This window comes from Cavia porcellus, unplaced genomic scaffold (genome assembly GCF_034190915.1).
Source record: "Cavia porcellus strain 051 isolate PalLab524CR breed Dunkin Hartley unplaced genomic scaffold, mCavPor4.1 scaffold_4, whole genome shotgun sequence".
In the NCBI taxonomy this organism is placed as follows: domain Eukaryota; kingdom Metazoa; phylum Chordata; class Mammalia; order Rodentia; family Caviidae; genus Cavia; species Cavia porcellus.
The window spans coordinates 25,146,306-25,172,041 of record NW_026947487.1 but is presented as its reverse complement, the minus strand read 5'-3'; the positions used below and the strand labels follow the sequence as shown (position 1 = coordinate 25,172,041).

Sequence of the window (25,736 nt, the reverse complement as noted above, 5' to 3'; positions counted from 1 at the left end):
TATAATAAAATAATTAACATTCAGATATTATACATCAAATTTTAATAGGATAGTGACTACATATATGTGAACTTACTAGGCTTCCATGTTGTTTAATTTTTATAGACTTAGTAATGATAAAAGAACCCATAGCAGGAGTGCATAAAGTAAGTTCATGGATAGTTCTCCCAGAGGATGTAAGGTGAAATTGAAATAATGACTTGAAGTCAGCCACTCTAGAGGAAGTATCAGTGTTGGTAGTGTGAAGAGAGACTATTCTGTTTTGCTAGAGTGTGGAGGGGAGAGAAATAAGAGAAATGTTTGAAGGCTTAGGAGAGTTTGGTTATAACCCAGAAAACTGGAAGATAACAGTGATGATTCTTAGATGCATATCTATCTGAATTAGTATTGTGTGTAACTGTTATACAAAACTATTAAATCCCTTAAATCATGCTGAGGTACTCTTATTTATTTATTTATTTATTTTGGTACTCTATTACTGTACCTCCAATTCCACCCAAAACACTGTATTGAAGCTATTATCTTATGGCTTACAGTGTTTGATCTCTATCTACCAACTTCATTTCACAGGGCTCTGTTACCCTGATTATAGATTGAGAAAAGTTTTCTCAAACAATAGTAATTCATAACTTTTCAAATTTATGGGTCCCCTGGATATGCATTATCTGTCTTCTCCAGAAAGCTTAGCAGAAAGTTTAAAGCAGAGGGAAATGGTAGCACTGTGAAGTGATTTGTTGAAGGAGACTAAAATCTTTTTTTGAAGGGTGAATTCCAGGCATCAAAGACCTTACATAGAAAGTACTATTGCATTTGAGCTCAGCAGCTAATTAACAAAAAAATAGCAGAAAAAAGGTACCATAATTGAGAGTTTGTAGAAACAAATACAGCATAATCAATCTGGCAAGTCTTTTAAGCACTTAAATTTTTTGACATACATTTTAATATAACTAAAATAATAGAAAATATCTAACAATTGAGAATACAAAGAGTAATAAGATTAGCAGAATAACAAAACTGAACTTTTGGAATAAGAATCAAGTAATTACAATTATAAAAGTAAAGGACAGGTTAACTAGTTAGTAGTTTAGTTGAAGATAGAAATAGTGAACTGAAAGATAAAAGTAGAGAAAACTATCTAGAATGTAACACAGATGAAGAGGGAAAATATAAAAGATAAAATAAAAAACATAATTGTAGGGTGAGAAAGTCTGGTATTTTTATAATATGAGGTATTATAAGCAGTGATGGACTTGTGAAGATGGAGAACTTGAAATAATACCCAAGATAAATGACTTGGACTCCTCAGATTAAGCATGTTTATTATCCTTGAGATTTGCTTCTTATAACTAAGTGTTTAGTTGGTGCTTTTTGCTACTATACTAAACATGATCTTTCTGAATAATTTGTTTTCTTAGAAATGACATGATTGTAAAAAGTACCTTTATTTGGTCTGTTTAGTCTTTGGAATATTAAAAATGGTAATCTTTTTTTTTTTTTTTAATCTTTTGAATAGGTGCCAACAATACTGAATTCCCTGCAGAGAAGTGTACAGGCAGTTTTAGTAGGAAAAATTCAAATTCAGGACTGGTTTAGCAATGGGATAAAGAAAGCAGCTTTAATGCACAAATGGCCATTAAAAGAAGTTTCTGTTGATGAAGATGATCAGTGTCTACTTCAGAATGATGGATATTTCCTTTATCTGTTATGCAAGGATGGATTATACAAAATAGGCTCTGGATACAGTGGAACAGTTAGGGTAATGTGATTACTTACAGTTCTTAATCATAGATTTGTAATGACTGAATTCATATTGTTTCTTAATTTCATTGCAAAATGTACTATCCAATTTTGATGTAATCATTTTTCTTTAAAAAAATGATAAGTTGAAATATAAGCATTAAGTGTCTTATTAATTTATATTGTTTTTCATTGACAATTATGAAGCTGTTGCTAGATTAACTTTTGATATTTTACAGGGCCATATATATAATTCTACATCCCGCATCAGAAACCGAAAAGAAAAAAAGTCTTGGCTAGGGTACGCTCAGGTAGGAAAATACCATCAAAGACATATTTGTTAAGTCAGTAAATAATATTTGTTCTATTAAAACAGAAATAGTGTATTTTTCATAATATGACTGTAGTGATGTCATAGCACAGTGTAGAAAGCATTGGCTCAGAATTCCTAAGAGGTTCAGTTTCAGGGCAGGACTTGCTTCTTAGTAGCTGCGTGAATTTTTCGACTTAGTTAAATTGTTTGATCCTCTGTTACTTAGCTGTAAAAAGTGTGCCTCAGAGTGGAAATCAAAGGACCACTTACTTCATTAGCAAATCTAAATTGGGAATGAATATTTGATTTGAGGTCAAATAGGGCTTCTTATAACAAATTCTTCCATCTTAAGTCTAGATCCTGTACCTTTAGGGGTTTGGCCTGCCCAGTGGCTAGCCATGAGGATCATGGAGCGAATCACTGAAGAAAAAGAGTGCTAGACCTACTTTGCTTTCTTAATGCTATGATCTTATCCCGATTAACATAGACATGTGGTGTCAACCTCTTACAAGGTCAGCAGTCAGATGCATTTATTTCTCTTTCCATACAGAAGAATAAATAAAAGATGGACAAAGGGAATTATTTAGTTCCCTCTTGTCTCCTTACAGATAACACTTGAGTTCTCTTATGGAAAGTTTACAAATTTCCCTTAATGCTTTGCCTTACTGAGCTCATAGGATCTGTTATCAGTATGATAGAAGATATTTGAAAATGTTTTGGAAAACAAATTTATTATTGTTATGTGAAGAATAATCTGTTGTATCAGTTATTGTGAATATTTTGAAGTTAAACTCTAAGTATCAAATTAATAACTCTATCTTTTAAAACTTAACCTGGTTTAAAATGGCTTATGAAAATTTTATTTGCCAACTCGCTGCGTTTTATCTAACAAGTAATGCCATGAAAAATGTATTATTACCAATAGTCTCTTCCATAGTGTATCACTGCCCCCAAAACCACTAATCTGTTCAGTTTGAAACACTATCCTACATTTCAGATATTTTTCCTTAAAATAGTTTACAAAGAAATAATGATTATTTGTATTACCCAATTGTGAAGTGATGTAGTAGTCATTTTGAACAAAACTTTTGTACTGTTGTATTCCTGTTGGTGGATCTTGCATATCCACATGAGAATGTAATACGTTTAGTTGATTCTCAGGAGTGTATGTTTTTAACCTTTGATATCATTTAGACAACAATATTGATTAGTCTGCCTCAGATAACATAATATGGAGCAAAATTGCTGCTTTTGCTGCTCAATTTGGTAATGCAAATATATTTTTAACACAGGAAAATTTTTGTTAACAGGGTTATTTATTATATAGAGATGTGAATAACCACAGCATGACAGCCATAAGAATAAGCCCTGAAACACTGGAACAAGACGGTACTGTCATTTTACCAGGTATGTTTCAACTTGTTTCTTTACCTTCACAAATGATTTTTAGGAATATATGAATTAGGATGTTTAGATATATAAATATTGATTATCTAGGAGTAGTAATTGCTTACAAGTGGGTTTAAAAATCTTCATATAAACCTTTTATAGTATGTATCAAGCTAATACAAGAACATTTGACATCAGAATTTTAGCGTAATTCTAGCGTAATATACTATTTTCAGATTTTTTCCATATATGTGGCCTAATCCCTTACCTTTACCTTACCAGTTTTTTTCAGCTGCTGAAGTAGTACAGTTTTGTTGCTCATAATAAAACCACAACTTTAAAACTTCATATGGCTCAGTACAAAGAACCTCGTGGTTAATTTTCTTTTAATAGCTATGCATTTATGTTTTTCTCTTTATTTTAAAGAGCTTTTCTGACAGAGCTTAAAGTGGTCAGGAATATTTTAAAAATTTTATCATTTATAATTTTTAATAATGCTCTAATAAGGCACTTTGGACACAATTTATTTTTCACTAGTGCATATATAGTCATCACTCAGATCACTACTGTATAAATTCTGAGTCAGTAGGTCTCAAATTTTGTGAAGCATATGAAATGTGAAATGCATAAAATATGATCCATTGTAAGGTTTTGAATTTGCTTATACCTTTGATATTTTCTAAAGTTGTGAAGATTAAAATGTTAAATGTTTAATGTGTCAACAAATTCATGGAAGGATAGAGAATTAATTAGGTACTTGACCATGTGCAAGTGAGACCTACTTTTAAGGAAGGCATTAAGAAGGATAATTGCTCCCACACTTAGTTTTTAAAAGTTTTACAACTTCACTAACATTATCTGAACTTTGCAGTCTATGAAGTTATCGAAATTAATGTACAGATCCATGTTAAAATAGATGATATATTTCATGTCTATTTCCTAGAGAAGCTTTGAAAAATAGAGAACTTATCAGACTTTGTAAACACCATGATTTTCAGATGTCTATGGAAATATTTTAAACATCCTTTGTCTTTCATAAATTCTTTTGTCTCAATAATACTGTAAATGTATTTTAGTGATAAAGTATGCATAAGTTCCATATAAACATAATAAAAGTAATAGTTACTGTATAAAAGTCATGTGCATAAGTACACACTTGTAAAAAATGGTCATATGATACATGTTACTTTTTAAATTTACTCATTTTACTTAATATTCTGAGTATATTTCCAGGCTATTAAATAATATTTTATAATACCATTCTTATTTTATAGAATCTCTTTCATTGATTAATATGTTGGAATGGGAGCCTTCCAGATTTTTACTATATAACTTACACTTTAATTGTTCTGTCTTTGTACAAGTCATCTTAGAAAAATATCATAGAGGAAAAACTAAATTCACAAATTCCACCCTCCCCAAACAGGTGGCTACTAATATAGGGAATGTGTTTCTACCTTGGTCACTTAGAGAGATTGTAATTGAAAGAATGCTTTGAAGATTATTACCCAAAGCTGTTTTATTTATTTAGCTGTGATAAAAAAAAATGACCTGTTAATGTTATGTTCAGTTTAAATCCCTCTACAACATTTAATGTATGAAATTGCAATTTTTAACAATGTAAGTGTGGCTTTCTGTGTTTCATAAATTTGTGTTGTATTCATGGTGAAGATTGAACCAAACTTTGGGAGGATAGTCCGTATTGTGTGTCTTCTGAGCTTACAGATGTTGCTTGATATCTTCCTGAAGATACTGTCTTATAATATCACATGATGAATAAAGAAAGAATAAAGAGAAAATCTTGAAGACACACCAGGAAGACTCAGCCCTCAAGTTGAAGAAGGCTTTTATCATTTTCTCACTTGTTTGACTGGGACTACATTTTCTTCAATAGTACCTTTAGTTTTTCCTGCGTAGGGACAACTCTGCTCTATAGCTTACCCATCAAGAAGAGAAGTAAATTCCTAGGTTTATAGGTGATATTGAATGCCATGTTTAAAATTGACATAAATCAGGTAATTCTTTGAGCATAATGTTCCAATTTGTCTTATAGTCTAGTTTATGAAACAAAACCTAACCAAGTATGAATGAACTTAAAACATGCTTTCCCCTGATTATTGTCATTTTATCCTTTATATGTTGCCTGACCTTATTTATCCTTATGTCATTTACCCTCCATGTCTGGTGACAGGTTGCCTCATTTCATGAGGCTTTTTGCTGCTACTCTTGCGCCGCTTCACTCCGCACCTCTGCATTTATCTGAAATTATAATGAGTTTTTCTTCTTTGCTTTTTAGTTTAAAATCTTACTGCTTAGAGCTTGAGAAGCATCTTTCTTGCGCCTCTTTGTATTCTGTACAGTGGACTAGGAACTCTTTCTTTCGATTTCTCCTCTCTTTGATTACCAAGTCTCTTGGGCTACCAGTGGGCCTTGTCTCCCAGTTTCTATTTCCAGTTTGTGATCACTGAATTCTCTATTTGGTAAGGGTCTGCCTGTGTTTTGCATATTTATAATAAGGAAGTATGCTAGTATGAAGCTCCTGGGCAAAGATATAGAGTAATCCAGCTTATTTGGGTGGGCTCCATTACTGTATTCCAAAAAAAACAGAATATTATGGTTTTTTGCTCTAGGTGCAACTAGAAATGAAAAATACTTTTTTTGATATTGTGATTAATAGAGAGATTCATCCTAGTTCTCTGCAGTTTTGGGAAGTGTGTGTGCTCTTATACTTGCTTGCTGAACATTTATTTTTCCAAAAGGACACAATTTATACTTTGATGTTGATTTTGCTTGTAGATTTGTGTTACTTAGCAGCAATCACTAACACATGTTCCAGTGGTCCTTCTGTAATACTGGTATCCCTTGTTATAATTGAGCTTGTGAATTATTTTTATTAAAATATGTAGTATATTCTACAGAGATAAATGCAGTATTGACAAATTTATGGTAATTTAGCTAGGATCTTTAACTGTTTGAGACAAAAAGAAATAAGCATGGATTTGTACTCTGAAGGATGAATGTTGAAAAATTCTAAAACCTGAATATGCTAGGAATTACTAAGTGGGGAATTACAGATGGTTTTTGAATTTTACCTATTTTATAAAGCAAGGGATATCTGTAGTTGGACATCATAGAATACAGAAGCTTTAGGCTTATCTGTATTTCTCTGTGACACTAATGATTATATGTCTGAAGGTAAAGTGTTGCCTATATTGCATGTGATTGCATTGAAATGATTGTAATCAACATTATAGTTTGTTCATTGTGCATGTTTACTGTTAGACTATACTTAGTACTAATTCATTGTGAAATTAGGTGAACTTTTAGGTCTTTTATTATGGAAGATTTATAGGCACAATATGTGATATTATTAGTTGGATTATTTAGTTTCTGCTAATTTCTAATTTTTTGTTAAAAACCAGTCCTTTTGAGTTTAAATCTGTCCATATTGCGTGGAGAATTCTCATTCCTACTTCAACAGAGGAGTAAAGTCATTTTGTGCGTTGTTCATTTATATTGTAATATAATTACTTTTTCTTCCTTTTGCACAGATTGCCACACCGAAGGTCAAAATATTTTATTCACAGATGGAGAATATATTAACCAGATAGCTGCTTCAAGAGATGTAAGTACTATGTAATTTGGCATCAATAAATTCCTTTTGTTTGGTTTTTATTACATAAAAACCTTTAAAAGACTGACTTATGCAACATAATACTGTGGATATTTTATTTCTTTTAGGATGGTTTTGTTGTTAGAATATTTGCCACAAGTACTGAACCAGTGCTGCAGCAAGAATTACAACTTAAACTGGCCCGAAAATGTTTGCATGCCTGTGGCATCTCACTATTTGATCTGGAAAAAGACTTGCATATAATAAGTAAGATGGCAAAATAAATTTCTTTTCATGTGTTAACTTTCACATTCTTTATTCTTTAAAAAACTAACAGTTTAGCTTTTATTTTTATTTATTTTTAAATTTACTGTGAAATTGAGGTATACATAATGATCATATTTATCATAGGGAATTTGTACTTGTCTATGATATATCTTAGTTCTTTTTTTTTTCCCATTTCTTTCTTTGGTCTATTTATAAAGCTTTGTTTCCATTTATCCTTCTTTTCTCACATTTCCTCTTTTCTTTCTTCCTTTCCCCATCTCCTCCACTAATTCTTTTTCCTTTTGAACAATTTCTTCCTATTTCACAACCTCTGTTACACATTTTGATCCTTTTATACAGTTGTTTCTCACGCCAGAGAGAGTATTTGATATTTACACGTGTGTGTGATTTCACTTAAAAGAGTATGGCCTCAGAGTGCATCCATTTACCTAGAAATATCTCGTTTGTCCTTCTGTATGGCTGAATAGTATTTCAGTGTCTGAAAAACTACATCTTTATCCATTTATTGGTGATAGACATTTGGATTGTTTTAAAGATTTAGCTATTACAGACTGTGCTGCTATAAATATTGGTGTACATATGTCACCAAGATATGATACTTTTTATTCTTTTGGGAAGATATCAAGGAGAGAACTAGCTGAATCAAATAAGACCTCTGGTTCTAGTTTTTTGAGGAATCTCCACACTTGATTTCCACAGTGGTTATACTAGTCTATATTTGTACTACCAGTGGAAAAGGGTTCTTTTTTCCACAAGTCGCCCCAGCATTTGTTACTGCTTGATTTCTTGATAGTAGTCAGTCTTCCTGGTGTGAGATGGAATTTTATTACTGTTTTAATTTGCATTTCTCAAATGAACAGTGAAGTTGAACCTTTTTTCTTATATTTATTTGCTATTTCTACTTATTTATCTGAAACATGTCAGTTCATTTCAGATGCCTATTTTTGGATTGGGTCTTTAAATTTGAGGGGGGGGTCCTGATTTTTAAATTCTTTATATGATTTAGATATTAGTACTTTGTATGAGGGACAGCTGGCTAAAATTTTTTCATACTCTGGGTTGTTATTTCATTTTTTTGGTGATATCTTTTGCTGTGTAAAAAACTTTTTAATGGAATGATATCCCAGTTGTTCATCCTGTGTAATATTTTGTTCAAGAAATCTTTGCCTATGCCTACATCCTTAAAGAGTTCTACCTATTCTTTTTTCCAGCATCTTTAGTGTTTCTATTTTAATATGTAGATCTTTGTCCGTTTTGATTTTAGTTTAGTGTATGGTGAGAGACATGGGTTTAGTTTTAGTCTTCAGGTATTGACTGAAACCCTTTACTCTTGTATTTTGGATGTGTACATAGCATACTTTAATTGCCAAGCCCGCTAGTCGTCCTCCTTTTCTCATCTTCCTCTGGTTTTCCATGTTCTTTGATGGGTGTTGATGTATATGATGTATTTTGATCATATTTATGCCCCCTATTACCTGCCACCCCATCTCTTCATCCTGCCCCTTTTCCCTACTTGTTGTGTAATAATAGTTTCCCTTCTACTTTCTTGTCATCTTTTTTAGATTTCACACAGTGAAAACATATAGTATTTTTCTGAGTCTAGCTTATTTCACTTAACATGATGATTTCCAGATCAATCTATTTTTCTACTGAACCTTTAATTTTTATTTGAACAGATTTTCAAACTGCAATCTACAGGGTAGAATAACCCTGTAGATTATAAAAATAGTAATTGCTTTAACAAATTGATCAGCAATCTTTCATCTGACTGTAGAAATACAGCTAATCACAGAATATTTCTTGGACTTAAAATAGTTTGTCTTACAGTTTTGTGAAAGAAATTGGGATCACTTGTTCCTACAAGGGTCTCTTTTTATTTGCTATGTCACTCTAAGTTTAATTATGCTGTTGTTTAACTTGTGGGATTCTTCAGACAATTTTAAGTTTTTTATGGTTATCTAATGAAATTTGATAAATTTGCCATTAATGTTTTACTTTGCAAAATCTTAATTATATATGGTTTTATAATTCTTCCATAGGAAAATATATTTAATTGAGATTATAGATTTTTCAGTTTAAAAAGCTTCTAAACTATTTAGTAGTTTGTATAAGAATAATAAAATACACTATATATAAATTTATAATTAGTTGCTCATTAGTTTCACAGTTTGAAAATATATATATGGATTTGTGTATGGATATACATGTAAATATTCAAATTTGGGGAGAAACTATATAAAATGTCCTACTGTGGAAAGAAACATAGTACAGAAAATCCCAAATACTTTAACTGAAATATCTACGTGACATCATTAAAGCCTAAATGATCGTAACTAGACAAACCTCCTCCAGCTTTATATTTAGTCATCTGTTATCTAGACGATATAGTTGTGAGAATCAAATGAGATGAAGTTGATAAGCACTGCAGTGCCTAGTACCAAATAGATACTCAATTAAAAAATTCCATTTATGTCCTAATTTAAGGAATATTACTGATATGGAAATTTTTATTTTTTGTCTTTCTTTGGAGTAATGTACCTATTCTTGATTTTGTTTTGTTTTGTTTTTGACTCAGGCACACAAAACATCTTGTCAGTTTTGAGTAATGTTAATTGAGTTAGTTTAAATTACTCAAAAGAGTATGTGTACGTAGAGTTAGTTACTCATAATGTTTACTCCCTTGTGTTATAGGTACAGGGTTTGATGAGGAGTCAGCAATTCTTGGTGCTGGACGAGAATTTGCACTAATGAAAACAGCAAATGGAAAGGTAAATGACTCTTATATTAACTTTGTCTGCTTTATGAGAGATTTGGTATAATTTGTTGATTAATTTATATAGTTTACATGTTTAGGCACTGTTTTTTGTGTAGTAAAAATAATATGTTAAAAATAGTATTATGAAACATTTGTGACATTTAAAACCCTAAAAGTGTATAAACTTTATAAAATGTATTCTTACAAGTATTTAATTAGGAATGTTGTATGTAATTTTTCAGTTATAGTCAATTGGTATTTTGTGCTTATTTTGATAAACAGAATATTCATTTGAATTTTCTATAAATACACAGAAGTACACTGAGTATAATTTGGGGAAAGTAGTAGCATGTGTAATAAGTTATATATTGTAGAGATCAATCTATAGAAATGAAAGGTTCTTTAGAGTTTAGGTTTTTATTATTTTTGTTTTTCAATGAAATATTGAGAGCTTTGTTTACTTGTGAAACATGGTGCGCAATTCCAAAGTCACTGTAATTCCTTTTTTCTTTTTTAATATATAAGATATATTACACTGGAAAATACCAGAGTCTTGGAATCAAGCAAGGTGGTCCTTCAGCAGGAAAATGGGTTGAGCTACCAATTACAAAATCTCCAAAGATAGTACATTTCTCAGTTGGGCACGATGGCTCACATGCCCTTTTAGTTGCAGAAGATGGAAGCATATTCTTTACAGGATCTGCTAGTAAAGGAGAAGATGGAGAGTCAAGTAAGTTTACTGATAGACTAGGCTTTTAGTAAAAATAATGTTGACTATTTTAACGTAAAACGTGTCAATCTTGGTGACATTAACCTCACCATCAGTTAATAGAAAATTTTAAATTGTGGAATATTCATTAAATGATGTGCTGCTTTAAAGAGATGTGTTTGCTGATTATCTTGAGTTACTATTTATCAATTTTTGTGCTACATGTACATGGCTATTCATCTGAGAATGTATGCTTGTTTTATTACATCATTGGGCATTATTGTAAAAACTTATTATTCCAATACATAATTTAGGAAGCTGAAAACTTTGAAAGAATATTATTAAGTTTTGTATAATAGTTTGACTATAGCTTACTGTTTTTGGTGCTTTTTTTTTTTTTTTTTTTGGTCTTTTTGAGACAGGGTCTTGCTGTGTAGTTCAGGCTGGCCTTGAGTTCTCTTTGTAGGCCAGGCTGGTCTCAAACTTGCAGCATTTGACCTTCCTCACCCTGCCACATACCTGGATTACAGGCATGCGCCAGCATCTCCAGAGTAGTCCTCTTTCTTTACTACAAAATCTTTGCTTATCAATGAAAAAAATGAAGTTATTTTTGTCTTACAGTTTTTTTTTTCCTGCCTAGAGTTCTCCTTAAAGTATCATTTTTCTCTTTATATAACTTCTCCTGTACTTTATACATTGTAGCACATTGGAGTAGCACCTTACAAGAATAAGGTTTTGAAGTCAGCACATAATGTAAATATTCCTTAAAATATCCATCAAGTATATTGCCATTATTCAAAAGCTTCTGCATAGCCTATTTTTCCTTTCAATATTTGGAGAATATTACTTTTCTTGATTTGAGCTACCAGGTAGTTCCTATACATATATGTATAGATGCTGTCATATTAAAGTAACTCCAGCACAGCAATATGTTTGTATTCTGAAAGGTGAAATGGGTTGATCAGACAAATAGTTGACTGATTTTTCCATCTTACTTATTTCATGGATCTAGTTTTAGAGATCAGAAGTTGCTCAGATCATCCACATTCAAATTTATTGATTCTTCTATGTGTACATCTCCCTTTTTTTTATAATATCTCATTGACATGGTAAAGTTGCTTAATAAATATATGTAGAATGATTGAGAAACTTACTTTATTTTCCAGGATGTAGCATACAAACAAGTGTGCTTCATAGCCTGAGAGAAAAGGAGAATATGTTTGTTGGTCTGTTGTCTGTCTGTCTGTATAGGAAAATTACATCCCATACAAGATATAGGAAGACATATGTTTGTATGTCTGAGTGTGTGTGTGTGTGTGTGTGTGTGTGTGTGTGTGTGTGTGTCTGCGTGCGTGCATGAGATAGGGGAATGAGTTCATGATGTAAAAAAGCAATCCAGAGATTGTGCCTGTGAAGTTTGATGTAGCTTTACTATTTAGAAGGAAAACTTGGCAGGAAATATTGACAGTGATAGCTTAAATGTTAATTGAATAGATAAGACTGGCAAATTGAATATTTTAATTGACATGTTGAAAATCCCAGGACTTTGTGAAAAATAAATGAATATGTAATACAAATACTGTGTTCTTTTTCCTTTGGACTTTATATACAAACTGTTATTACTCTCAATTGTATATAAGTGCCCTTAATGTGTATACTACTAATTTTTTTTTTTTTTAAGCAAAGAGCAGACGGCAGTCAAAACCATATAAGCCTAAAAAGATAATTAAAATGGAAGGGAAGATTGTTGTGTATACAGCCTGCAATAATGGAAGTAGTTCCGTTATATCCAAAGATGGAGAGCTATACATGTTTGGAAAAGATGCCATTTACTCTGATAGTTCAAGTAAGTTTAAAAAAAAATCATTTCATTTTTATGCAACGAATGGCAATATTAATCATTAGATGTTACAAAGGCATGTCTAGAAACTAACTTGTAGTATGCTGCTTCATGTGAGACATTCAGGAAATTTTTCTTCATATTTTGTCAGTATGGTCTGCATCTCTGGCTTCATGCACAGCTAATAATGGAGCTTGATGGCTTTCTCTGGAAAACTTTTCCTAGCTCAAGTCCTGATGTGGCATGTCCCTGGAGTCATAGTGCTGGTATCTTTTGGGAAATGATTTTTATAACAAAATCAACTTATGATTATTGAATTATTTGTCTCCCCCATTAAGTTATTACAGTGGGATTATCTCTCTTGCTACTATGGTATATCCTCAATGCGTAGAATAGGTCTGACATAATAGCTTTTCAAGAATTGTCAGGTAGCTTTGACTGAAACTAGAAATTTCAGAATTGAATAAGAGATATAGAACTAAATAAATGCTAGTCTCAAAAACTGCTATTTGTTTTCTAGATTTTAGCTATTAAAAATGTATATATTACATAAATCATCTTATGTGGGAGGATTTTCCATGAGATAAATTTATAAAGCCTTTGAATTTTGTTGTGAAAATGAAAGCAAAATTTAATGAAGTTTGATTGCAAGTTTAAGTGATCGTCTCATACAGGACAAATGACACACTATTTCTACTATTACTAAGCTATACCCAGATGATAACATGGACTGACTTGTGTTAATATTTGAATTCTCAGTTGGCTAAAACTATCAAAATGAATCTAACTTTTGGAGTAATGCACATATAGCTTAAAAATAATTTTCAGTGTAAGTGTTTCTTGCTAAAATTTTTTCAACTAGGGTTGAAATTTATGCATGTACTCAGCATATATTTTTCGCTATTGACAATATATAAGGCACATTGTATAAGGAGAAACTACAAGTATAGTTTCCTCCTATCTTCAGTATTTGGGAGACTGTTGGATATGGCAGAATTTAAATAGTCAAGAGGTATGGTATAGTGGTTACAGACATAGACCCAGACGTTAGCACCAGTGCTTTTTACTTGGTTAGCAGTTTACTTAATCTTTTAGAGCAGCAGCACGCAGCCTTTTGTTTGCCTGGGCTGCGCTGATAAAAGAGGAATTGTCTTGAGATGCATATAAGAGCTGCATATAAAATATACAATATGATTAATGATTTTGTTATTTTTATTATGGCATTAAAATGAAATAATGCAACAAACCCAAGCTTAAAAATTTAGTATGAAAATTTAGGCAGATTAAAATACAGGTACTATCATTAGTAATCACTACATTTTACCACTGAGTTGCAGAAGCACATAAAACATCTAGTACACATGCATGTGGGCTTCTTTCTTCTTCGTCTTTGTCTTCCTCTTCTTAGTCTTCTTCTCCTCCCTCTCCCTCCCCCTCTTCTCCCTCCTCCCCCTCTGCCCCCTCCTCCCCTCCTCCCCTCCCCCCTCCTCTTCCTCCTCCTCCTCCTCCTCCTCCTCCTCCTTTTTTTTGGTCAAATTCACCACCATGAGTTTGCCAGGCAGGCACTTATTCTGCTGAGCTAAATCCCTGGCCTGCATGTGGGTTTCTGTTTAGCTGTGTGTGGTGGGTATAGAAGATTGAGTTGGCACTTTCCTGATTCCTCCCCTAGAAAACATTTCTTCGTTATCTAGGCATACATATATATGCTTGTGTACTGAGTAAGCAAGTTAAGAAAGACAAAATCGTGTAATTTAAGTTTACAATCTAGTAAGACCACATTACTGTTTTGTGCCCTTTGCCATAAATAGGAGGGAGTTAGATATACTTGTTTTAAAGCTTTCTGATTTACTTCCTTTAAAGGGGGCTAGAGATAGTACCTTTAAAGGAGGGTAGAGATAGTGTAATTGTTACATAAGAATAGCCAGAGGTAAAGCTTCTTTGCATAGAGCCTTTGAACAAGTAAAGCATCAAGATGTGTTAGCTAGTACTGTCAATAAGAAATACTTTTGTTAAATATGTCTTTTCAAGTGAGCACAATTTTTAAGGTACGCTTAATAGATGTAAGAAAAGGGAAAGGCACCTTAAGGAAGCGATATTGTTGCTAAATATGTAAAATAGTTTTTCTGTGTGGATGGAAAATTGATGTCCTTTATAATTTTAAACAAGAACTTTATTTTTTTTAAAAAAATTTTGTTCTAACGATTATTAGAAAAATATTTAGTAATGTTGGATTTTTTTACTGTTGCTACTTGATAAGGTTAAATGTCCTGCAAATTTAAAGTTGATGCAGAAATATTAAGTAATATGTGTGGAACTTGAGTGTGACAAGTATTATGCAATAATATGTAAATAAGGGAACTTAAGAAAAATAGCTGTGTAGTAGATCACACAAGAAAACATTGTAGACAAAAATACTGCTCTGGAAAGTCTTACATGTTTCTACAAAAACTTTATTGCAGGATTCTGTGGGGATAGTTTTACTTTGCTTTTGTGGAAGCAGGTTAAAGCAGGTATTTTGTGGGCTTATTTCTATGCCCAAAATTTTGAGACCTGCTGGCCTTCTGAATACTGTTGAGAGGTGGTATTCTTTGGAGTAAGCACTTAGAAGTAAGCGTGAGATAATGTTACAATAAGGATTTATCCCAAGTTTAAATAACACGTTAAGATTTTTAAAACGGTGCTACAAAATTTAAATTTTTTATTTGGTGTTATCCTACCACTATTGGCTACCTACTTCATACTGTTTTGGTTAGTTATAATACCCCACAGATGAAAAGGTTTACATTGAAGTAGTTCTTACACTAGGCTCATAAGAGCTTTGTTGTTGTTTTTACCAAATTTGTGTCTTTCCTGTAGGTTTGGTAACTGATTTGAAGGGGCATTTTGTAACTCAGGTAGCTATGGGCAAAGCTCACACTTGTGTTTTAATGAAGAATGGAGAAGTTTGGACTTTTGGTGTAAATAATAAAGGACAGTGTGGACGAGACACTGGTGCCATGACTCAAGGAGGGAAAGGTAGGTGTATAATTTTTGGATATTAAAATTTGTGTAGTCTTTTAATTCGTTCATAGGACATAGTGAAGCGTATCAGTCTTTTCAGTGAGTGGCTTTTTGATTTTTTTACTTATAAATTAAGAACATGCCTGAATTTCTCATTTATTTGATATTTATTGCTAAAATGTATATTCCAGGAAAAACTGAAAATATTTAACATTTTAAGTTTCTGAGTTTGAGTTGCTGGGTTTCCTTTATGGTTTGTAAAAACTGAAAATATTTAACATTTTAAGTTTCTGAGTTTAAGTTGCTGGGTTTCCTTTATGGTTTGTAAAATACTGCATAAGATAATGATGCCTCTTCAAGTTTTTTTGACTGAATTATTCCAGAAAACTTAATTTTCCAAACTCTTTATTACTGGTAGGTTGCATTGTACCATGTCTTTCAGCTATTTTGGCACTAGCAAACTGGTAAATAATGTCTTCCTACTTAACATCTTGTACTATTTGTACTTTAATCTGTTTTTGCATCTAAGAATGATTCTTACAAATAACTGACCCTTTTTCAAGAAAGGTTTAAATTGTAGATGCACCTTCTTCATAGTGTCCTTGGTCCTTCCCTCAAGCTATTGAAGAGATAGGTCAGTTTATTCTTTGATTGCCTTGTTCTTATGGGGTTTTTTGGTTTCTTTGATTTGGAAATAATGTGTCTGCTTCATTTACTGTCATTCATTTCTAGCTGTTGTCATCTTGTCTGTACCCTTTATTCCAATTTCTAGCTTTCTGTTTTTAAATGTATGTGAGCTAGAAAAGAAAATACAATATACAAATATTATTAGAACTTAGCATCAGGCCATGCTTCAAGGACCAATGTTTTGTGGAATAAACTATATAAATTAACCAAGTCATGTTTCTTTTGGTTCCTGCTTGGTGGCAAACTCATCTGGGTCTCAGTAAACTCATTTTTTAACTTTTTTGTCTTTACATGAGTATGTGTGTGTGTGTATTTAGAATATATCTTTTTAAAAAATTTATTTTAAAGAAATTAGATAAAAGAGACATAACAAAGCAGATGAACAGAACAATTTAAGCCACACAGTATTTCACAAGACAACCCAATACAAGTAGCTACAGTAATGTCTCTTTCCTTGAAATAGTTGAGCATACCTTCATACACAGTAGTATCAAACATAACAAAATAGTATAAAACCAGATCTTGGAAACAACCTAAGTGTCCAACAACTGAGGAATGGATAAAAAAGTTGTGGTTCTTTTATACAATGGAGTACTACTCAGCTATAAAGAATGATCACATTGAGATATTTATATGATGCAACTTGAGACCATACTCATAAGCAAAATAAATCAAACTCACATGTATAAATACCATATAGTTTCCCTAGTGTAAGACATGGTAAGAGTACATAAAAGAATGTATCATTTTTATAAGGACTATCTGAGTACATTGATTTTTAAAAAGACAAAAGAGCAAAAGAGAGAAAATGTATTATTTTACTATGGAAATAATTTATCTTCTTATTAAAGTGGTGAATCATAGTTTTGGATAGTGTTACTAGGGCAAAGAAAAGAATTAATGTTCCATACTATGTATTTCTATGCTATACATTATATATATTTCTAGAATATATATATATATATAATATATATAACATGCATATATATACTTCTATACTATAAATACATACATGTATTTCTGCACTATATATATTTTAACACTATTCAAGTTAAATTTTTATAAAAGACTTGAACCAAGCAAAATTGTTCATTCATTGTTGAGAAACTTTTATGAAAATTGGCATAATTTTGCATCTTTGTGTTGAATTCTTAGGGGACAGTCTTTAATAATCAAATAAGGATTTTTTTCTTAATAGAAATCCCATTTATTTTCTTAGTGGTGAATTTGAATGCAGCTAAGTAAAGCACATAAAATTAGTATAGATTGGCAAATGAGAGCATAAAGAGATTTTTAATTTTTTTTAAATAGGGAAAATACAGAAACAATAATGCAATTTAGTGTGCATCAACCATGTCTTGTGAAAGATTTATATTGGGAAAAGTTACAGATAATATTCACATGCCCTGTATTTCCATTGTAAGTGTTGTTATATTCCATTTTTGATAAGTATGCTTTCTGTCATATTCTTATAATTTTTTATTTGTTCTTGCATGTTTTGTATGTAGGATAGATAGTCTATATATAGATATGCATAAAAATGAAACTTTTTGTGCTAAGTATTAATGTTACTCAATTTTTTTCTACAAATTTTTGACACCTCCGTTTATTTGTGTGTTTCTAAATGATTTATGTTAATTGCTGTGTACTAAAGCGTTACCATGTATGTACTGCAGTTTATTTTCCTCTTGATAGATGTTTATTTTCAGTTTTGCATTTTAACAGATTTTGTTATCAAATCTTTTTCAGTATTTTTCTCTGTGAATTTCTGCTTTATGTGCCCAGGTTTGTGATGGACATTGCATAGAAGGTGTAGGTTAATGAGAATAACAGTTATTAAATGAGTAATGCATGTATATGTATAGGCAAGTGCTCAAAACATTTTACCCATTGTTTTTGTTATTAAAATAGTCACTCAGGTTAGAAATGTAGCTCAGTGGCACAAGCACCTACTTGGCAAGGGTGAGGTCATGAGTTCAATCCCTGGTTTGAAAAAAAATGTAAAAATAAAAATAAAAATAATTACTCAGGCTTCCTTCAGGGTTGCGTTACTCTAACTCTAGACAAAGTTGTCTGATGCTTTTTTATCTCATTTTCCAGCCTGCTTATTGAAGTGGCAAGATCGAAAGAGGCTTTATATATATTATTCATTTATTGATTGATTATACTTCTATTGAGTGTTAATTCTATATTAGGTGTATGTTATAGTTCTAAAAGATAAAGTTCACCGAGAATTAAGATATCAAATAAGTAATACATAGCCTTGCCTTTGAGGATCTTAAAACAAACAAAATAATTATTTTATTTCCAGAGAGTTTGCTGTCTTATAATGTGTGTTCCTTCATAGTTGTATTTTTACACTTTCATATGGTTATTTGACTAATATTTGTCATTCTTACTTGATTTAAACTTTGTAGTAGTTCATTAGTATAGTCTTCAGTACTTAAAAGTCTGCAAACTAATCTGGTATCTTATCTACTCTCTGGCCATTTTTTAATATGGTAGTACAAGCTAATAATGGATTTTACACTTTGTAAATTTTTATATGGTCACATATAAAAATATGTGACCATAGACTTAACATTGTTTATAATTCATCCCTTTACAAGAGGTTTGTTGACTCTTTTCCATAAAGCAATAAAATAATAGGTGCACAAATATAGCACAATTTTTAAAGTTCCATTTGAGATATAAACAAGCTTTGAGGAGATAGTACTGATTCCCTAGAAAGAGTAATAAGTACTTTCATAAGAAATGACTTTTGAGCTGAATTTTTGAAGGATAAAAAGAGTTTCTCTGGTAGACAAGATAGGGAAAAGCATCTTGTAAATGAGGAGTGAAAATGAGCACAGACCCTAAGCACAAATATGAAAAGACATAGGGTGTCTGAAAAGCAGAAAATTTAAGTTCAGGTGGAATATAATTTATACAGAAAAAATGAGGTTGAAGAAAACTGGGACCATGTTTGTCTACAATTCTTGCTTGGAAATTTTGTTCATGGAGATTCATGGGAGGTCTACAAATTTTGAAGTCATACACTGTATATTTGAATGCATGGACCAGAATCATGGAAAGAATTAATTAAATTTATGAGCTGAGATGCCACTGTTTATGTTTTAGAAAATTTATTTGTGAGTCTTAAGTTGTGGAGACCCTATATGCTTAGGAGGTTTTCTTTGGTCTGTTGAGTGAAGGTGTCTGTAGGGATGTTGGTAAAGAGGAATTAAAATCAAAATATATTTACAATTATGATAGATAATCAAGAAATGTGTTTGACTGTACTCTCTCCTATCTCTTTTCAGAAAGGAAATGGGGAAAGCATTTATTAGCAGTCCCTAAATTAAAATTTATTTTTGTTTATATTTTGCCTTGTTTTGTAAATCATTTGTATTATCCTTTATACTATTTTAAATTCTTAAATCTTGAGACACAGGAATAATTGAAATTACAAACTGATATGTTAAATAGGGTTTGGAGTTGAAAATATGGCGACAGCAATGGATGAAGACCTGGAAGAAGAGTTAGATGAAAAAGATGAGAAGTCCATGATGTGCCCTCCGGGCATGCACAAGTGGAAGCTGGAGCAGTGCATGGTGTGCACTGTGTGTGGTGACTGCACAGGCTATGGAGCCAGCTGTGTCAGCAGTGGGCGTCCAGACAGAGTCCCTGGAGGGTAAGTCAAGGCTTCCAACAGAGTAAATCCCTCTTCAAATTAACTGCAGACTATATTCTTGACTGTGTTGTTTCTTAAAGATAATTAGTATAGACTTACAATTCTTATAATTGTTTTCTTTTTGCACTAATATCTAACTTAGTTTTATTTTTGCCTTTCTTTTGATTCATTTTGTCTGTGGCTCTACCACCGTGACTGCACCTGATTTCGTCATTTGATTCATTTAAATCATGTTTAAAAACAAGTCATAAATTTCTCCAGATCTGAGAGTGTGACTTTGTGTTCTTTTTTGTAAGCTTATTTAATGCCAAATACCTGTTTTTATTGAGTATGAATTTTTTTTTACAGTGTTGCCAAATATGATATAGAATACTTGATTAGGCATATGTCATTTTCTTTTAAATTGAACTTACTGTTCACAATTTTAGGTATTTCTAGAATTGTATCATAACTGTTATATTTTTTTCTGTATCCTTTTATTACATTGTCTTTTCTTCAATGTTCTGTTTTACTATCAGTTTAAAGCTAATATGTGAGTTTGGCAGAGTAAGAATGCATCTGTATCTTCTTTCTAGATTGTTGGGAGAATTTTGAATTAAATTTTTATAGCTGATATAACATATGGGCATGTCCTTTGTCAGATCAGATTTCTAATAGTTGGCTGATTTGGGAGAATGAGGACATTTTATTGAGAAAATACAAGATTTTCTCCTGCATCTTTGACTTCAGTAATTTAGCAGGTTTTTTAATTAAGTACTTCATCTTAGATCTCTGGGTCAACTCTAATTTTATTTCTAGCTTTGTGCTTTGCCTATTAAACTTAGATCATGTATAATGGAATTTCTCTTTAAGGCTCGTGTATAAAATCAGTTCTTATTATATTGACTGGGCTGATCTTAAACTTCTAGTTTAAGCAGTTTTTCTGCCTCATAAGAAGCTACAACTACAGGGACTCACAACTATGCCTGGCATTATATATTTACAATAATTTTCTTTATTAAATTATTTTATTATATAATCTAACAATAAAAAATATTTTTACTCTCAGATTATATGCCACAGAGCTTTACATATGACTGTTTTGTATTTTGAAAACTTATTTCTAATTTAATTTGGATGCAGAAGGTCTTTGTTTTCAAAAACAATATTAGAACAGAAATGTATTCTCTTGGATCTGTCCCAAACTGTTTGCATTATAATTCAGTTTCTGTAGTTCCTTGAACCTGAACCATTGGTGTATATATATATCATAAACAGATTTTTAAAGTCTTTGATGCATCCTAAAAGTTATTATTTTTTTAATCCCTTTTCTCCAAACACGTAGTCAGTTTCCAATAATTTTTGTTGACCTTTACAGGTAATACCTAACCAAGTACAATAATTTCTTTGTTAATGAGGCAAAATGGATATGGATAAAGTTAAACTAGGGATATGTTAAGATGTTAAGGACTTTTATACATGACTTGAATTACTTTAAAATAACAACTTAGAGTAAATTTAAAATTACTATTTTAAGTAAATATTAAATTAAGTACTATTTTTAATTAAATACTAAAATACATATAATGTAAAAGTAACCATCTTAACCATTAACAGTTCATTGGTATTACTAAATATTTAATATTGTTAGATAGGTATCCCCATTGTCTATCTCCATATCTCTTTTCATCATGAAAAACTGAAACTGTAGTAATTAAACAGTAACTCCCTGTCCTTCTATGTCCTCAGTTCCTGGCAAACTACTATTCTACTTTCTGTCTTTTGTATTTTTATCTACTCTGAGTACCTCGTATAAGTAGAATCATACAGTTTTCATCTTTTTGTGGTTAGCATATTTTGCTTAATAATATAATGTTCTCAGGGTTTATTCCTTTTGTGACATGTAAGATCTCCTTGTTAAGGCTGTACAGTATCCCATAGTTTGCTTATCCTCAGGCCTTGGTACACACTTGAGTTGCTTTCACATTTTAGCTGTAGTGAGTAATGCTGCTGTGTACTTGCTTGGGCAGATATCTCTTAAAAGACCTCGCTGTACTTCTTTTGGGTATATACACAGAAATGGAATTGCTGGGCCATGTAGTAAATCTATTTTTAATCTTTCAAAATACACTGTTCTGTTTTTCATAGTGAATGTAGCATTTCACACAAGGATTTGTTTCTTCTATCTTCATCAATACCGCTATTTTCTGAATTTTTAAAAAAGTATCAATCTGATGAATGTGAGGTGGTATTTTATAGTTTTCACTTGGAGTTCTTGTGATAATTAATTATGTTGAACACATTTTTGCATGCTTTTTTGGCCATTTGTATATCTCTAGAGAATTGTCCATTAGATTGCCTATCCAATTTTTGAATTGGAATATTTTTTGTTGTGTTTTACGAGGTTGTGTATATTTTGGATATTGACTTCTTGTCAGATACATGGTTTACATATTATTTGTGTCTGAGTTGCCTTTTTTATTCTGTTTTACTATTTTTGATATTCAAAAGTTCTTTTTAAACTGTTTTTACAGTTAAAAAGTCTTCTTTTAATTTTTTTAAGTCTTCTTTTAAGTCTTTTAAGTCTTCTTTTAATTTTTTTATTTTTTTTACTCTTTTTATCAATAGTGGGGATTGAACTCACAACCACTTGCTTGCAGTCTAGGCAGGTGCTTATGCTGCTGAGCTAAATCCCCAGCCCTAGTTTTAAGTCTTAAATTGATTCTTTTTTTTTTTTTTTTTTGATGCTGGGGATCGAACTCACAACCTCGCCTTTGCCAAGCAGGGACTTAGGCCACTAAGCTAAACCCCGTCCCCTTTACATTGATTCTTGATCCATTTTGAATTAATTTTTATATATGGTATAGAGAAGGATCTAGTTTCATGCTCTTGCATGTGGATATCCATGTTTCCTACACGTTTATTGAAAAGAATATCCTTTCCTCATTGAATGATCTTGGTATCCTTGTCAAAAGATTGTTTGACCATATGTGTGAGAGTTTTTTACGGGCTCTCTGTTCCATTTCCTTGGTCTTTGAGACTAAACACCACTGTCACACTTTTCTTTTTGTTTTGTAGTACCGGGGATCAAATTTACAACCTTGATTGAGATTGCCAGGCAGGCATTTGTGCCCCTGAGCTAAATCCCCAGCCCCTCACTTTTGCTTATAGTAGCTTTTAGTGTACTTTGAAATCAGGATGTGTGAGTAATTTGTTGTTCTTTGTCAACATTGCTTGACTGTTTAGGATCTATAGGGATTTAGTATAATTTTTAGGGTAGATTTTTATATTTATTCAAGAAGTATAATAGAGCTTTTAATAGAAATTACATTGAATCTATAGATGCTTTGCATAGTAGTCACATTTTAACAATGTTAAGTCTTCTTCTTATTAATGAACATGGAATGTGTTTCCATTTATTTCTCTCTTTAATTTCTTCCAGCAATGTTTTACAGTCTTCATTGTACAAATCTTTCATTTCTTTAGGGTGAATTTTACTACTTTATTCTTTTTGATGTTATTTTAAATAGAATTTATTGTTATTTTCTTTACAGATTGTTCATTGTCAGTGTTAAGAAATGTAATTGATTTTTGTATGTTGTCTCCATTGCCTGTTGCTCCTACTCATTTTGTGCATTTGTGAAATCCAGCATTTTCTATATATGAGATGTTAATATTTGTGTACACAGTTACTTTTATTTCTTTTGAATTTGTATGCCTTTTATTTCTTTTTCTTGCCTAATTGCTCTACTTAGGCTTTCTAGTACTATGTGAAATAGAAATGGTCAGATTGGATGTCTTTCCCTTTGTGCTTGATCTTGGAGGAAAAGCTTTCAGCCTTTCATCATTGAGTATTATGTTCACTGTTTTTTGTATATGGCTGTAATTTTGTAGAGGTAGTTTACTTCTATTCTTACTTGAATGGGTTTGTAAAATCATGCAGTGATACTGAATTTTGTCAAATCCTTTTTTTGTATTGATTGAAATGATTATTTTTTTTTCCCGTTCATTCTGTGTTACATTGATTTTCTTGTGTTGCATTTCAGGAATGAATCATATCCTTTTAATAAGATTCTGAATTTTTTTGTTTGTTTGTTTGGTTTTTTTACATCAGGGTTCATAAAAGATATTGGTCTGTAGCATTTTTTTCTTTGTTTTTGTTTCACTTCCTTATATTGCCTTTTATTCACATTTGTTGTCAAGAATAATTCTGGCCCTACAGAATTGTATAGAATGAGTTAGGAGCTGTTCAAAATTAATGTCCATGGACAAATTCAATATGATATATTGTTGTATAGTTGTTATTGTATAGTAAGTGATCTTCCAAATTTTCAGGACTAGCTTTTAAAAGCTAGAAGTTTAACAAGGTACCTAATTATATTTCAGACTGCTGCCAAGTTGGAACTTTGTTCTTATACTTCTTTCTACAGATCTCCCTAACTACAGTATCAACAAAGCTGTAAAAATTTTCTTTTTCCTTTTTAGATTTTTGATAGTGTCTTGTTATGTGTTCATAACTGGCTTTGTTTACACTGTGTAACTCAGGATGGCCTCTAACTCTCTGTACTCCTCCTGCCTCAGCCTATGGAATGCTGGGATTAGAGGCATGTAACCATCACACTCGGCTTAAAATTTTTAAGGTCATATCCAACACATAATGTTAAAGGTATTGTGTCTACATCTGCAAATATGACTAAAGAAGTTCGTTCTTCAGTGACCCTCTAGTCAGTTTGGGAGTGTTCTTGTGTTTAATTTCTTTACAAACATATACCATATGGTTCACTCACAATTTATATGAAAGGCACAAAGAAGAAAAATAACAGTTAGTTAGACACAAAAGACAAAAACAGAAAATGATGGCATCTCCTGGTAAATAAAAATACTGCTTGTTTGCTAACTTCTGTCTGTTCCAGGATACTTAATGCTAAAGCTGATGGTGTTTCACTTAGAAAACATGTAAAAATCTATCTTTGTTAACAGTGGTTTTGAAAACAGCAAAATCTATTTGTGTTTTCTACTGAAATACACCAATTATGCTTATTAGGAGCTTAACGTAATCTTGTCTTTTACTTATTCATCAATTTATACCTTTTCTTGAAATGTGAAAAAGAAGTCATAGGACAGAAGTAAAGAAAAGATTATTGTGTTAAACCATGTTTTTTGTTGTTTAAACAGGATCTGTGGTTGTGGTTCAGGAGAATCTGGTTGTGCTGTATGTGGATGTTGCAAGGCTTGTGCGAGAGAGTTGGATGGACAGGAGGCAAGACAAAGAGGGATTCTTGATGCAGTGAAAGAAATGATACCTTTAGATCTTCTTTTAGGTAATTTATACTGAACATCTTGCCCTTGATACTGTATTTCTGATGGTTTAATCAATTTCTATTAGATGTCTATTAAAAATTAAGATAACAATATATGCAATATTATTCATTTGATTACTGGCCAAATGAAATTAATGGATGAGATTTTTTTTCTCTTTTAGGAATTATTGCATTAAAAATAATTTTTGTGTTAGGTAATGTTATTTCTTGCTTTTACTTTCTTGAATTTTGTGTAGTTACAGGTATGATATAATACAAGTCATTATTATTATTATTTTGATCAATAATCTAGCTGTCCCAGTACCTGGAGTTAATATTGAAGAACATCTTCAGTTACGGCAAGAAGAAAAACGGCAGCGTGTAATTAGAAGACACAGATTAGAAGAGGGAAGAGGTAAGATGTAGCTATAGAGAAAAAGGATAATAAAACCT

General features: G+C 31.6%; 1 protein-coding gene across 13 annotated transcripts in view; it reads left to right on the top strand.

Annotated features, from left to right (window-relative positions):
* The window catches only part of Mycbp2 (MYC binding protein 2), a 262,562-nt gene that overhangs the window by 55,165 nt on the left and 181,661 nt on the right, over positions 1 to 25,736 (top strand). For 11 of the 13 annotated variants that reach the window (XM_063246885.1, XM_063246888.1, XM_063246889.1 and 8 more), the window contains exons 6-17: positions 1,514 to 1,756; positions 1,977 to 2,048; positions 3,361 to 3,457; positions 6,991 to 7,064; positions 7,181 to 7,319; positions 10,032 to 10,108; positions 10,621 to 10,825; positions 12,486 to 12,650; positions 15,501 to 15,659; positions 19,800 to 20,004; positions 25,159 to 25,304; positions 25,597 to 25,698. In XM_063246885.1, the coding sequence (XP_063102955.1) occupies positions 1,514 to 1,756; positions 1,977 to 2,048; positions 3,361 to 3,457; positions 6,991 to 7,064; positions 7,181 to 7,319; positions 10,032 to 10,108; positions 10,621 to 10,825; positions 12,486 to 12,650; positions 15,501 to 15,659; positions 19,800 to 20,004; positions 25,159 to 25,304; positions 25,597 to 25,698 (1,684 nt within the window). Of the gene's footprint in view, positions 1 to 1,513; positions 1,757 to 1,976; positions 2,049 to 3,360; positions 3,458 to 6,990; positions 7,065 to 7,180; positions 7,320 to 10,031; positions 10,109 to 10,620; positions 10,826 to 12,485; positions 12,651 to 15,500; positions 15,660 to 19,799; positions 20,005 to 25,158; positions 25,305 to 25,596; positions 25,699 to 25,736 lie in introns of those variants that run through there. The other 2 variants (XM_063246890.1, XM_063246891.1) reach the window with 2 other exon arrangements.